The following is a 16,315-nucleotide window of genomic DNA, read 5'->3' as shown; positions in this document are numbered from 1 at the left end:
TAAATCGTAGAGAGACTAGCAAACGTTCCTTTGCTGAAATAGCAGTACGGCAGTTTGTGTCTCGTTTTGATATGACGGGCGCTATTAACCACTGTCATCAACAAATACTCCAGATCATTTGAGGACATTCTGCAAAAGTTTTCAAAAGTATCCATGCTCTCGATACTAAGTTCTTGCAAAAGGTTTTTATAGGCACCATTTTGCGATCTTCTCATTATCTACTCTCTAACCCAAATATTTTTCTTTTTCACGTTTTGCATTACAATTACAAGAGCTGCAGCAATACTTCACCCGCCTACTTGTCATTTTACACTTCGGCTGACACTCGTAGTGGCACTGAAGGCATATGTAAACACTATCAGCAAGTTGTTGACGCAAGTTTCTTGCTAAATAACTTGCGGAAGAATCTTGCTTAGTTCTTGCGCTGCTGTGTAAAGAGAGTTGCAGGCGCCTAGCAATAACTTGCAGCAAAAACTTCTGCAAGCGACTTGCTAGTGTAAACCCAGCTTTACGGAGACAAACATAAAGTTTCTCGTCTTCGCTCAAAGATGTCGTTAGTATCAATCATATTTTGAATGTGTAATGTTTGCTTCTGAAGAAGAGAAATTTGTTAACATCGAGTATTGATTTAAGTGTCAGGAAATCGTTTCTGAAAGTATTTGTATGGAGTGTAGTTATGTATGGAAGTGAAACGTGGACGATAAATAGTTTGGACAAGAAGAGAATAGAAGCTTTCGAAATGTGGTGCGACAGAAGAATGCTGAAGATTAGATGGGTAGATCACATAACTAATGACGTAGTATTGAATAGAAATGGGGAGAAGAGGAGTTTGTGGCACAACTTGACTAGGAGAAGGGATCGGTTGGTTGGACATGTTCTGAGGCATCAAGGGATCACCAATTTAGCATTGGAGGGCAGCGTGGAGGGTAAAAATCATAGAGGGAGGCGAAGAGATGAATACACTTAGCAGATTCAGAAGGATGTAGGTTGCTGCAGGTACTGGGAGATGAAGAAGCTTGCACAGGATAGGGTAGCATGGAGAGCTACATCAAACCAGTCTCAGGGCTGAAGAACACAACAACAACAACATGTTCGTTTTACAGGGTGTCTGACGCAGGATGCCAGTTATTGAACTATATGAAAAAAGACGTTAATTAGCTACAAACTACGACATGCACACACTTTAGTCAACATTTAAATATCACTGCAGATATTCAGATTTCGGTTATGACATGTTGGATATGCCTGTCACCATTAGCGACGATGTGGCGCAAACGAATAGCGAAATTCTGCATGACCCGCTAAAGTGCCGGAACATAGATGCTGCCGATAACCTCCTGAATAGCTGTCTTCAGTTCATCAATGGTTTTGGGGTTATTGCCGTACACATTGCCTTTAATATAGCCCTACAAAAAGGAGTCGCATATGCTCAGATCGGGAGAATATGGCTGCCAATCGAGGCCAATTCCAGTGGCCTCTGGGCACCCCAGAGCCAGAACGCAGTGCCAAAGTGCTCCTCCAGGTAATTAAACAATCTCCTGCTTCGATGGGCTCGAGCTCTGTCTCGCATGAACCACATCTTGTCGAAAATAGAGTCACTTTGAATAATGGGGACGAAGTCTTCTTCCAAAACCTTCAAGCGCCCTTCAGTAGTCACCGAGCCATCGAGGAATATCGCACGGATTGTTTCGTGATTGGGCATTGCGCACCACATAGCCACCCATTGAGGGTGAAGAGACTTCTCGATCGCGAAATGCGAATTCTCAGTCCCCCAGATGCGCCAATTTTGCTCATTGGTGAATTCGTCCAGACGAAAGTGGGCTACGCCGCTAAACCAGACAACAATGAACATACTAATTTCCATTATGCCTCGCTGCCAACCGTGCAGTTTGAACGTCCTAACTCAAACACTTCATAAGTTATGACGATTTTATATCACATACTTCAATAACCGTCACCCTGTAATTAGTAGACAAAGCTGACTCGAGTGAAGACATGCAGTAACAGAATGATTACGTTCCAGTACACATGGATATACGAGATAAGAGCGAAAATGTAATTACGAGTCGCCACTCACTTGAGTAGGAAATATTGTTTTGTGCAGTATTAAAATCTGTTCAATGTCCGCCCCTGCTAGATGAGTGGTCAGCGCGATGGAATGTCATACCTAACGGCCCGGGTTCGATTCCAGGCTGGGTCGGAGATTTTCTCCGCCCAGGGACTGGCTGTTGTGTTGTCCTTATCATCATCATTTCATCCCCATCGACATGAAAGTCACCGAAGTGGCGTCAACTTGAAAGACTGGCACAAGGCGTTCTACCCGACAGGACTGTTCAATTATTGCTCCACTTAATTCGCTTCAAATATACTCCAGGGCCTATTTTAGCTAATAAACAAAAAAATACACTAATACTTCAGCAACTTCCATGGTGCAGTTTATTGTAAGCTCATGCCTGTATCGTGGTCGCTTACGCATGCAATACTGCACGCGTCTCTGCAGTAATGCAAAAGTATTTCAAAATACCCCACCGAGCAAGGTGGCGCAGTGGTTAGCACACTGGACTCGCATTCGGGAGGACGACGGTTCAATCCCGTCTCCAGCCATCCTGATTTTGGTTTTCCGTGATTTCCCAAAATCTTTTCAGGCAAATGCCAGGATGGTTCATTTCAAAGGGCAAGGCCGATTTCCCTCCCAATCCTTCCCTAACCCAAGCTTGCGCTCCGTCTCTAATGACCTCGTTGTCGACGGGACGTTAACCACTAACCACCACCACCACCAAAATACCCCCCGAATTGTGTTACACATCATGAAAAGACTGACCATTCACTCCTGCAGTTATTAAACCGTACCAACAGGAGTCCCGCACACATTTGTTGTGAGATGACCTCAGACAACAAATTCGAGAAGACTGTGGTTCGCTGGTCCTGGAGATCACGGTACAGCCCTTGCTAGGCCAATCCATCTTGCACTCTACTGACGCGTTAGATGTTGCCTTACATCAGCAGCAAAATGTTTTGGTGTTCCACTGTGCGTCTGTCACACTATGACTATGGTGAGATTCCATCCCTACCAGGTGGTGATTTAATCTGAAACTTTACCTTTCAAATGTACCCTGGTGTCAATAGCTTCAACACAAAATTAACTTTGGTATCATGTGTCACCACCAAGTAATATTGCTCGATAAAGCTTGGACTATACACACAAAAAACTGCTGTAGTAGAGTATAGAAGGTAAGTTAAAAAGCACGCAATGAGAAAGACAGAAATGACACTCTTATTCAAAGACAATAATTACTCTGAAGTCACCGCTATTCATGATCGTACTCTGAACGTGACCAAAAGGTTCTCAATGGCATTTCAGCCGGCCGAAGTGGCCGTGCGGTTAAAGGCGCTGCAGTCTGGAACCGCAAGACCGCTACGGTCGCAGGTTCGAATCCTGCCTCGGGCATGGATGTTTGTGATGTCCTTAGGTTAGTTAGGTTTAAGTAGTTCTAAGTTCTAGGGGACTAATGACCTCAGCAGTTGAGTCCCATAGTGCTCAGAGACATTTGAACCAATCAATGGCATTTGTGACCAGCATGGGCGACAGTGCATGGTGTCCAACATGCTCCCACTCTGGCCATGAGTTCGGTTATTGGGCGTTCCATTCCTCCACTAGCGTCGTTGACAATTACTGGATAGTCATTGGTGGATGTGGACCTGTTGCAGTTCGTCCCCACAACGCATCCCACACTTGCTCTATGCGTTTTAAATCTGTGGAACGGACAGGCCACTCCATTCGAAGAATATCCTCCAGTTCCAAAAGCTCCTCCCACTGTCTGTTCGATGTTGCCAAGTACTGTCGTGAAGTCTGAGCCTGAATGCAGCCCTTGAAAGACGCACATGGGGATGAAGTTGACGGTGTCTGTACTGTGTTCAGATATTTGGTGGTCAGTGCGCCCATGTAACGCAAAGCCTCTCAACACAACAGGTGTACCACCAAAAAGATCAGGTTCTACGCTGTTCCTGTGCGAATTGCGTCTTTCCACCTCCCGCCATATGAAGGTATCACCAGCATTGTGGAACATTGCCGTTTTCGTGCTATGTATGTTGTTGAATGGATTACTGACCCCAATATCCATGAACACGGTAGACTCCCTGGTCAAAATTATGGTGATATTGTACTCCTTGCTTGTGTGCATCGCTTCAGGGCTGCATTCGGCCCTAATTAATTTTTTGGATGACAATGAGCGACCACATGGCAGGTGGAGTATCTCTTGGAACGGGAGGATATTCGGCAGATGGACTGGCCTCTCCGTTTCCCTCACCTAAATCTCATAGACCAGGTGAGCAACAGGTCCACATGCACCAACAACCACCCAACAGTTGACAACCGCGCTGTTGGATGAATGGATCACCCTACCACAAGAACTCATTGCCGACCTTGTGGCCAACATGGGAGCACGTTGCAGAGTGTGTACAGCCGTCTGTGGTGATCACACACACTATTAAGAATCATGTCCTGCCTTTTGTAATGATCAGGGAACCATCACGAATCGCGGTGACTTCAGCCTAGTTATGGTCTTTCAATAAAGGTACCACTGACATCTTGGGTTGTCGGGTGTTCTGCCGGATATCAGCGTCGTACTTGCACGAGGACAGCTGCAGCACTCCACAAATAGAAGAACTGAAGGCGTGGACATGGAGAACGATCCCCATACAGAGTTCCAGGGGCGCCAGATCGAAGGTGGAATGCCTATGGTCGGGACTGACGGACGCGGACCACAGAGGGAACATCTAGAACGTCAACAGACCGAAAATGGAAAGGCAACGCTCCAGCAGATCACAGTGAGCGGGGGAGGACCACAGGGGGGAATGCCTGGTACCTCAGACGGCATTTCAAACGCACCAGACCGAAGATGGAACACCCAGGAGCGTGTCTGTCGGGCGCGGATCGCAAAGAGGACACCCAGGACAGCAGCGGTCGGAAAAGGGAACGGCAATGCTCCAGAAGATCGCAGAGAGCGGGCGCGGACCGCAGAGGGAGCGCCTGGTGAGGGGGGAAAGGCCACAGGCGTAAATACTGGACCAGGTCCACTCGAGGAGTAGTCTCAGGTCGCACCTGATGAAGGTAACGAGTTACGCTACCGAAATATCGTGCAAGTACGACGCTGATATACGGCAGAACACCTGACAACCCAGGATGGGATTAGATAGCCGGGAAAGCCTGAAGAATTACAAAGGTATCATTGCCGTTCGTCTCGTTGTCTATTTCTTTCAGTTAACTTCTGTACTGTGTGTAGAAGAAGGCCAGTGTTCACTCTGTCTGCTTGCCGGGGGGTCTCATCCAAGATGTGGAGGAGGCCCTACTGGCGGCGATAGAGAGCACTGGGTGCACCCGACTGCAAATTGTTGCTCATGTCGGCACCAATGACTCCTGCCGTCTGGGTTCAGAGGTCATCCTCAGTTCGTACAGGCGGTTGGCGGAATTGGTGAAGGCGGAAAGCCTCGCTCGCGGGGTGGATTCAGAGCTAACTATTTGTAGTATCGTTCCCAGAACCGATCGCGGTCCTCTGGTTTGGAGCCGAGTGGAGGGCTTAAACCAGAGGCTCAGACAATTCTGCGGAGATCTGGGGTGCAAATTTCTCGACCTCCGCTATCGGGTGAAGCAATGTAGGGTCCTCCTGAATAGGTCAACGTGCACTACACGCCGGAAGCGGCTACAAGGGTAGCGGAGTACGTGTGGAGTGCACATGGGGGTTTTTTAGGTTAGAGAATCCCCTCCCTAGGCCCGACAAGACGCCTCCTGAGACGCGGCAAGGTAGGAGTAGGCAAAATGCAACAGGGAATAACAATATTAATGTGCTAATAGTAAACTGCAGGAGCATCTATAGAAAGGTCCCAGAACTGCTCTCATTAATAAACGGTCACAACGCCCATATAGTACTAGGGACAGAAAGTTGGCTGAAACCAGACGTAAACAGTAATGAAATCCTAAACTCAGATTGGAATGTATACCGCAGAGACAGGCTGAACAGTGAAGGGGGAGGCGTGTTTATAGCGATAAGAAGTGCAATAGTATCGAAGGAAATTGACGGAGATCCGAAATGTGAAATGATTTGGGTGAAGGTCACGGTTAAAGCAGGCTCAGACATGGTAATTGGATGTCTCTATAGGCCCCCTGGCTCAGCAGCTGTTGTGGCTGAGCACATGAAGGATAATTTGGAAAATATTTCGAGTAGATTTCCCCACCATGTTATAGTTCTGGGTGGAGATTTTAATTTGCCGGATATAGACTGGGAAACTCAAACGTTCATAACGGGTGGCAGGGACAAAGAATCCAGTGAAATTTTTTAAAGTGCTTTATCTGAAAACTACCTTGAGCAGTTAAACAGAGAACCGACTCGTGGCGATAACATATTAGACCTTCTGGTGACAAACAGACCCGAACTATTTGAAAAAGTTAACGCAGAACAGAGAATCAGCGATCATAAAGCGGTTACGGCATCGATGATTTCAGCCGTAAATAGGAATATTAAAAAGGGTAGGAAGATTTTTCTGTTTAGAAAAAGTGACAAAAAGCAGATTTCAAAGTACCTGTTGGCTCAACACAAAAGTTTTGTCTCAAGTACAGATAGTGTTGAGGATCAGTAGACAAAGCTCAAAACCGTCGTACATTATGCGTTAGATGAGTACGTGCCAAGCAAGATCGTAAGAGATGGAAAAGAGCCACCGTGGTACAACAACCGAGTTAGAAAACTGCTGCGGAAGCAAAGAGAACTTCACAGCAAACATAAACATAGCCAAAGCCTTGCAGACAAACAAAAATTACGCGAAGCGAAATGTAGTGTGAGGAGGGCTATGCGAGAGGCGTTCAATAAATACGAAAGTAAAGTTCTATGTACTGACTTGGCAGAAAATCCTAAGAAATTTTGGTCTTATGTCAAAGCGGTAGGTGGATCAAAACAAAATGTCCAGACACTCTGTGACCAAAATGGTACTGAAACAGAGCATGACAGACTAAAGGCCGAAATACTAAATGTCTTTTTCCAAATAGTTTCACAGAGGAAGATTGCACTGTAGTTCCTTCTCTAGATTGTCGCACAGATGACGAAATGGTAGATATCGAAATAGACGACAGAGGGATAGAGAAACAATTAAAATCGCTCAAAAGAGGAAAGGCCTCTGGACCTGATGGCATACCAGTTCAATTTTACACAGAGTACGCGAAGGAACTTGTCCCCCTTCTTGCAGCGGTGTACCGTAGGTCTCTAGAAGAGCGTAGCGTTCCAAAGGATTGGAAAAGGGCACAGGTCATCCCCGTTTTCAAGAAGGGACGTCGAACAGATGTGCAGAACTATAGACCTATATCTCTAACGTCGATCAGTTGTAGAATTTTCGAACACGTATTGTGTTCGAGTATAATGACTTTTCTGGAGACTAGAAATCTATTCTGTAGGAATCAGCATGGGTTTCGAAAAAGACGGTCATGTGAAACCCAGCTCGCGCTATTCGTCCACGAGACTCAGAGGGCCACAGACACGGGTTCACAGGTAGATGCCGTGTTTCTTGACTTCCGCAAGGCGTTCGATACAGTTCCCCACAGTCGTTTAATGAACAATGTAAGAGCATATGGACTATCAGACCAACTGTGTGATTGGATTGAGGAGTTCCTAGATGACAGGACGCAGCATGTTATTCTCAATGGAGAGAAGTCTTCCGAAGTATGAGTGATTCCAGGTGTGCCGCAGGGGAGTGTCATAGGACCGTTGCTATTCACAATATACATAAATGACCTGGTGGATGACATCGGAAGTTCACTGAGGCTTTTTGCAGATGATGCTGTGGTGTATCGAGAGGTTGTAACAATGGAAAATTGTGCTGAAATGGAGGAGGATCTGCAGCGAATTGACGCATGGTGCAGGGAATGGCAATTGAATCTCAATGTAGACAAGTGTAATGTGCTGCGAATACACAGAAAGATAGATCCCTTATCATTTAGCTACAAAATAACAGGTCAGCAACTGGAAGCAGTTAATACCGTAAATTATCTGGGAGTACGCATTAGGAGTGATTTAAAATGGAATGATCATATAAGGTTGATCGTCGGTAAAGCAGATGCCAGACTGAGATTCATTGGAAGAATCCTAAGGAAATGCAATCCGAAAACAAAGGAAGTAGGTTACAGTACGCTTGTTCGCCCACTGCTTGAATACTGCTCAGCAGTGTGGGATCCGTACCAGATAGGGTTGATACAAGACATAGAGAAGATCCAACGGAGAGCAGCGCGCTTCGTTACAGGATCATTTAGTAATCGCGAAAGCGTTACGGAGATGTTAGATAAACTCCAGTGGAAGACTCTGCAGGAGAGACGCTCAGTAGCTCGGTACGGGCTTTTGTCAAAGTTTCGAGAACGTACCTTCACCGAAGACTCAAGCAGTATATTGCTCCCTCCTACGTATATCTCGCGAAGAGACCATGAGGATAAAATCATAGAGATTAGAGCCCACACAGAGGCATACCGACAATCCTTCTTTCCACGAACAATACGAGACTGGAATAGAAGGGAGAACCGATAGAGGTACTGAAGGTACCCTCCGCCACACACCGTCAGGTGGCTTGCGGAGTGTGGATGTGGATGTAGATGGATGGATGGATGTACTGTTCTGTAGCAGTCTCTACGTATGACGCAAGTTCCGTCCAGCTCTGTCACTTGTCAGTGATACATCATATGAAATTTACTTCCTTGCTCAGATTTTGAACACCAGTGAATTTGTCCTATCTAGGGCAATATTTCATATTGAAGTCAATGCTGGCTCGTCAGTTATCTCGCAAATGTCTCGCTTGGAGACTCACGTTAATGGTACTTTTTGTTTATACTACTGTATACTTCCACTCGCATCAGTCTTCGCTATTAATTAAGATATCTCCGGTATTGTGCGCTGATAATGTAACTCTAATACCATTGCGATCTAGGATATGGTTTTGTTTACATGATGTTTTGGAGTATCAAGTTTGTACACGTTTCTTAGGAATGGGATAAATGTGATAATGTCAGAAAAACCGTTGATTCCGCCTGACCGTAAGCAGTGGTTCACTTGTTACACGATATGTATGTTGGAGGAACTTGTATATTTCTTGAGCCGATTTGGAACAAGAGCTCTCGTAATTTTATGTGTAAATCTCTCCGTTATACGCAACACGTTTCTTGTCAAGTTTCCCGTTGTTTCTTGTGCACTACTGTGACCCTATGACGCCGTCTAAATAAAACCGTGAAAATCGTGCAGCCCTTCTTTTGAAATTTTCTGTCTTTTTTAATTAATCTAACTTGGTAAGAGTTTCAGCCCGTTGAACGAGGGTTTTTAAAGCGACCTCGTTAGTGCGTCAGTTACACTTCTTCATCCTCCACTAAATTTCGTATCAACATAAAAGGAAGACAGTAACTGAGAAGACGTGAGACCAGTTTGCAGCGTGTCACCCATGGTATTCAATCTGAATAAAAAGAAAACAGTAAAGGAAACCAAGGAGAAATTTGGAAAAGGAGAAAGACGTTAAGGATTTGTGATTACCGATGACACTGAAATTCTCAAAGAAAAGATTTGTTGAACCGATTAGATAGTGTGTTAGAAGAGGCTATGAAGTGGACATAAAATAAAGTAAGGGATTCGGAATATAGCCGAAATAAAACAGAGTATCTGAGGGAAGTAGATTACGGAACCCGACAAAAGATTAGTGGATGAGTATTGCTATTTTGGCAGAAAAATTAACTGACCGTGGGAGAAATACAGGGGACGTAAAATGCTGACCAGGAGTAGCAGGAAAAGCTTTCCTGAAAAACGTAAATTTGCTGTCGTCGAACATTAACTTAAGTGCTACAAAGTGTTTTCTGGAATTACATGTCTCGAGGTTGGGTTGTGATTGCAATGAAACGTGGACGATGCACACTATAGCCAAGAAGATTTCGAAAATTTGGGTCCGCCGTTTAACTAATGAAAAGGTACTCTGAATTCAACAGGAGAGAAGATAAATTTAGGACAAAATGAAGTGATAGCTTGTTAGTACACGTCCAGACGTATCGAGTCGTAATTAATACAGTAATGCAGGAAATAATGAGGCAAAATGTTGGGGAAGGCCTAGGTTTAACAACAGCAAGCAAATTCAAGTGGACGTAGATTTCTCTAGTTTTGTAGAAATCAGGGAACTAGTACAAATCGACTGGCGCCGAAGGCTGAGTCCAAGCAATATTCGGACTGAAGACCGCTACATCAAGAACTACGTAACGCACATTCGTTCTACATTATCTAAATATGTACTAAAAAATATACACAGCTGCCAGTAAGTTTTGTAATGTGCATGAGACAAAGGACATGCTTGTCATTCAAACAGCCATTCAGTCTTTTGCATTCCGAAGGTAGTTCGTCCTAGTATTTCTATGTTGATTTATTCATTTTTACTTTATTATATATATATATATATATATACACTCCTGCAAATGGAAAAAAGAACCCATTGACACCGGTGTGTCAGACCCACCATACTTGCTCCGGACACTGCGAGAGGGCTGTACAAGCAATGATCACACGCACGGCACAGCGGACACACCAGGAACCGCGGTGTTGGCCGTCGAATGGCGCTAGCCGCGCAGCATTTGTGCACCGCCGCCGTCAGTGTCAGCCAGTTTGCCGTGGCATACGGAGCTCCATCGCAGTCTTTAACACTGGTAGCATGCCGCGACCGCGTGGACGTGGACCGTATGTGCAGTTGACGGACTTTGAGCGAGGGCGTATAGTGGGCATGCGGGAGGCCGGGTGGACGTACCGCCGAATTGCTCAACACGTGGGGCGTGAGGTCTCCACAGTACATCGATGTTGTCGCCAGTGGTCGGCGGAAGGTGCACGTGCCTGTCGACCTGGGACCGGACCGCAGCGACGCACGGATGCACGCCAAGACCGTAGGATCCTACGCAGTGCCGTAGGGGATCGCACCGCCACTTGCCAGCAAATTAGGGACACTGTTGCTCCTGGGGTATCGGCGAGGACCATTCGCAACCGTCTCCATGAAGCTGGGCTACGGTCCCGCACACCGTTAGGCCGTCTTCCGCTCACGCCCCAACATCGTGCAGCCCGCCTCCAGTGGTGTCGCGACAGGCGTGAATGGAGGGACGAATGGAGACGTGTCGTCCTCAGCGATGAGAGTCGCTTCTGCCTTGGTGCCAATGATGGTCGTATGCGTGTTTGGCGCCGTGCAGGTGAGCGCCACAATCAGGACTGCATACGACCGAGGCACACAGGGCCAACACCCGGCATCATGGTGTGGGGAGCGATCTCCTACACTGGCCGTACACCACTGGTGATCGTCGAGGGGACACTGAATAGTGCACGGTACATCCAAACCGTCATGGAACCCATCGTTCTACCATTCCTAGACCGGCAAGGGAACTTGCTGTTCCAACAGGACAATGCACGTCCGCATGTATCCCGTGCCACCCAACGTGCTCTAGAAGGTGTAAGTCAACTACCCTGGCCAGCAAGATCTCCGGATCTGTCCCCCATTGAGCATGTTTGGGACTGGATGAAGCGTCGTCTCACGCGGTCTGCACGTCCAGCACGAACGCTGGTCCAACTGAGGCGCCAGGTGGAAATGGCATGGCAAGCCGTTCCACAGGACTACGTCCAGCATCTCTACGATCGTCTCCATGGGAGAATAGCAGCCTGCATTGCTGTGAAAGGTGGATATACACTGTACTAGTGCCGACATTGTGCATGCTCTGTTGCCTGTGTCTATGTGCCTGTGGTTCTGTCAGTGTGATCATGTGATGTATCTGACCCCAGGAATGTGTCAATAAAGTTTCCCCTTCCTGGGACAATGAATTCACGGTGTTCTTATTTCAATTTCCAGGAGTGTATATATCTGATGCGTGGGAAGGTGAGGTGCAGTGAGCAAAGTAGCTGTGTAGGTGCCAATCAAACAAAGTGTAATATTACAGCAAATGGACAAACAGTTCTTCATTAAATCAGTTACTGTCTTTGTTACTTCTTCCTTTAACGCTGTGTGACTTGTCGCTTATAGCAAGCGTCCCTATTTGATTACACCAACCAGCCACGCGTGGCATTTCATTGGCGATGTTCAAAAGGAGAAAGACTGCTGAGACCACAACGATCGTTTAGTCTGGTGGTGTATTAAGTATATTAATGGGTTTGGAAAATGTTTGACAGTACCAGTTTAAGTTAGCGCTGCTGCACTGAAGTGACCGGTGGATTGAGGAATTACCGGTGGATTGAGGAGCGGCCACTAACAGAGGGCACATGACGATGCGGCGGTAAGACAACGGGCGTCTATGAACCTACTACTGTTGTAAGTGCGTGGCAGAGGATACGTCCAAGTACAAAAAAATTTTCAAATGTGTGTGAAATCTTATGGGACTTAACTGCTAAGGTCATCAGTCCCTAAGCTTACACAGTACTTAACCTAAATCATCCTAAGGACAAACACACAATCCCATGTCCGAGGGAGGACTCGAACCTCTGCCGGGATCAGCCGCACAGTCCAAGATTGCAGCGCCTGAGACCGCTCGGCTAATCCCGCGCGGCGTCCCAGTACACAAATACCGAAAATTTAGGTTATAAATGTATATTGTGGAAAATCTCAGTTCTTGCCTGCGTTATATAGAGGCAACATCACTGCGCCATGATTAAGCTTTTGCGATACTTTTTTATATTGAATCTAATTCAAATTCACGTAGAAAGGTGGTGTAATGACACAACCACTGTGTAAAACAATTAGCAATACATCAAGATTTGTGACATATTTGGGTGTTTCTGAGTTGTAACTACATCCATTGAAGAGCTTGTTTTGTTAATTTGGAATGACTGAAGAAGTTTAGATGGGACCCGTTTTTTAAATTGAGTGTGCGAAATATTTACGCAGAACTTGAACTGCTTTTCCTCTTTGATTTTATATAACTTCTGTGGGTTTGGTGATCTCAAGAAATCGTCGTGGTTACGATTTCCCTTGGCTTTCTTCTTATCAGGCCGATTCTGATGATTATTTCAGCGCTTGGTGGTTACTTAAAGATAGCTAATTTGAGGTGGATTATATTAATGCCCCTTGCGTGTGAGATCTCCCTTGGACATAGCGTGACCTCAGTGCTCTCAGGTTCATTTTGTGACAGTAATACAAACTGCTTTTACTCTTAAAAAAAAAAAAAAGATTGAGAGTACTCCGACATGGGATATAATGCAGCGAAAATTAGTTATAACTGAAGCATGGGATACCACCCGTCTGCTTTTAGCCATGACGTCATCAACATGTCGAACTACAAACAAAAAAAGTGGTATCGGAGTCTTCAGTTGACTTTACAGCTCAAATGAAGCAGGCGATACCGACCGATAAACAGACAAGCATATAAGAGAAAATGGTATCGAACACTTCGGTTTACATCATCTCAAATGAAGCATGCGATTTGAGCGTACGCATTTCCGTTTAGCACTACCATCGCCCACTATTAGCGGGCGAAGGCACTACATGCTTGTCGAACTGGCTGCTGGCTATTCAGTTGTCGAGAACGTTTGCAGCAGCTTCGAAATGCTTGAAACAGTCAATGACATCGATTTTCCCACAAAAAACTGCACTGGTATAGTTCGTATTGCAATTACCAACACGAAAAAATTTTAAAAAACTTTATGTCTGTGAAATAAATCTTTGCACTCTTCCAAGTTCTCAACATCGTAAAAAAATTACTTTGGCGACGAAAAAGTTTAGGGGTACGCATCCCCCAGCGTTCCCCCAGAATAACAGCACTGGTAATACGTAATACCGACGATAGTAAAAGCCCTTAGACATGACACACCCGGTAACAATCTTTGTCTTTAGGAAACTGAGTGTAACTATGTTGGAAGCCAAACAAAACGGGATTATCTCACATCAAGAACTTAGAATAGATATTTTGCTTGTTTCTTACAATGTTTAACAAAATGTGGGACATCCCCACTTCCTGCAACTAAACAACGCAATCTTAGTCGCTAAATCCGAAATACTGGGGAAGTTACGAAAGAAACAACTGATTATATATAGATTTTGCGACCGTGGGGATCCACAACCTGTAAGCACGTACTAAAAAGGTGCATTGTCCATTGAAGTGTTTGTGCAGTTAGCTTGGAGTGAATGAACAAGTTTAGGTGGGGCCGATTTTTTAAACTGAGTGTACGAAATACACCTATTTATGTAGAAGCTGAGCCATTTCTCGCTTTGGTTTTATATAATTTCGTGGGTTCAGCTGTCAGGCAGCAGAACTTAGAGCATGTAAACGATGGAGTACGACTTCTGGTTCTATATATGTGACGTGAAAAAATGTGATGAGCACGATATGTAATACATAACGTACCAAATGTGCTTGATAATGGCTCACGACCGAAATTAGCTAAAAGCACGATTTCAGTACAGCACAATACATCCCACAACGGACAACGTATTCTCTTAGTGATTTTATATACTTTCAGTATGTTCTGAATGGATTCTCACGGACATTGCACCACCTAAAAAGGCTGTGATCTTGTGCTGACTCACACTGTTGGGCGAACTAGCCCTCTCTCATACTTTGTCGAAGTTTGGTTGCTGTGCTGAATACTCACCTCGAAACTGCCCGTCTTCGGATTCATGTCCATCAGCGCGTAGTCTGCTATGCGGTCACCGTTCTCGTCGATGGTCACGTTTCCGGTGATTCCTGAACAAAAAGAAAGTTTTCTTTGTAATTTTACTTCTCAACAGCACCCATAATATTCTGGCAGTGTTTCCGAAAGATTGGACAGGCTCTAGACAGCAAAAGACCATAAGAACTGCCCCCGATCATCGGAGGAGCACTATGCATTACTTTTCATTTAGACGGCGACACTTTAAATTTAAATTTCAACCAGTTCTTATCAGGCACGAATAGTTGTAAATATCGGTATAGGTCTAACAAGGGGAAGGCCTCAGACACGGCCAACCGATTCTGCTCAGATTTGGTAGGTCGCTTATGTACAACCTAAAACGAAGGAATTTAAGATATTTTGGGTCAACACCCCCGCGTTTTTGAGAAAATCAGCGCTTCGCTTCAGCATCGCACCTACGTACAAACTTACGTAATCGTTTATCACCTTGTTTTTGCACCAGTAAACCACGTTCTTGCAGTACCGACATGTATTACCTTTTCCCGTTCCTACCCACGCGCCGCCTCCCAGGCGCTGACTTAAGCCCTCGTGAGTTGAACTCGATTTATATACTGAGGGAAACACTTCACGGCAGTCGCTTCAGAACCACTACAAATTCGTCGGGCAATAGACCGCGCCGCTAAAACTGTCAACACAACTGGCACTGCTTAGAGTATCCTACGACTTCAAGATCGCTGGCAACGTGTTATACACAATGCTGGTGACTACTTTGAAGGTAAGTAAAACTTTGAAACAAGTATCTACTTTGTACGACCTGTACATAAATAGTTGCCAGTATTTAACTTCCAACCCTCGTATTTCAGTGCACTGCGACAGCAGCCCTCCGTTCTACACGTCCTGCTTTGCTGCCAGTAACGTAGAAATACAAATCATTTCAAGACGCCATTTCCTGTATAATATGACAAATAAGGGCGTGTTCTAATAGATGGTCGTGAGGACTAAATAGATGGTCGTGAGATATTTGCAAAAAGTTAATTTTGTTATAAACTTGTAAATTGTGCTCTTCAATGTTTCTTAATATTTACAGGTTCCTAAGTGAACAGAATAATTATTACACAACTGTATTTATTGTGGATCACAGTCTCGTAGAATATTTTAAACGACGTCGTATTCGTCACCGACTGTACTGTTTTAGTACCCATGTTACTACACTGCCAGACACAAAATCTGAAGCACGCAGCAGGTGAAGAGGAAATGAAATAAAACATCACGGGTTGAGAGTGTTTGCGATGTTATTTCAGTGATTACAGGAATGAGTCAAACTTGTTAGCAAGTTGTCGGTATGAGTCCACATGTCGGTGCAATTTTGCATCCTCTTTGACTTGGATGCAGGCACTGATTCGGTTGAGCCGGGTGTCATAAAGCAGTTGTATGCCGTATGCCTTCCTTAGGCCTGATGCCCCACGAATGCTGTAACTGGTTCTTTACGTTCTGGATACTGATTATGTGACGTAGTTAGTGTCTGGGCTGGCCCCATACATGTTTTTTCAGAGTGACATATGCGTACTTTGTTGGCCGTGGGAGTGCCTCAGTATCAGGCAGACAGTTTGTGGTGTCGCCGCCAGGCACCACACTTGCTAGGTGGTAGCCTTTAAATCGGCCGCGGTCCGTTAGTATACGCCGGATCC

The 16,315-nt window shown here is 45.3% G+C and overlaps 1 protein-coding gene across 1 annotated transcript in view; it reads right to left on the bottom strand.

Annotated features, from left to right (window-relative positions):
- The window catches only part of LOC126187866 (atrial natriuretic peptide receptor 1-like), a 1,317,386-nt gene that overhangs the window by 633,103 nt on the left and 667,968 nt on the right, over window positions 1-16,315 (bottom strand). Inside the window, exon 5 of the mRNA XM_049929189.1 lies at window positions 14,610-14,701. Coding sequence (XP_049785146.1) covers window positions 14,610-14,701 — 92 coding nt within the window. The remainder of the gene's footprint in view (window positions 1-14,609; window positions 14,702-16,315) is intronic.

Source organism: Schistocerca cancellata, chromosome 5 (assembly GCF_023864275.1).
Source record: "Schistocerca cancellata isolate TAMUIC-IGC-003103 chromosome 5, iqSchCanc2.1, whole genome shotgun sequence".
Taxonomy (NCBI): domain Eukaryota; kingdom Metazoa; phylum Arthropoda; class Insecta; order Orthoptera; family Acrididae; genus Schistocerca; species Schistocerca cancellata.
This window is presented reverse-complemented; position numbering and strand designations above follow the sequence as displayed.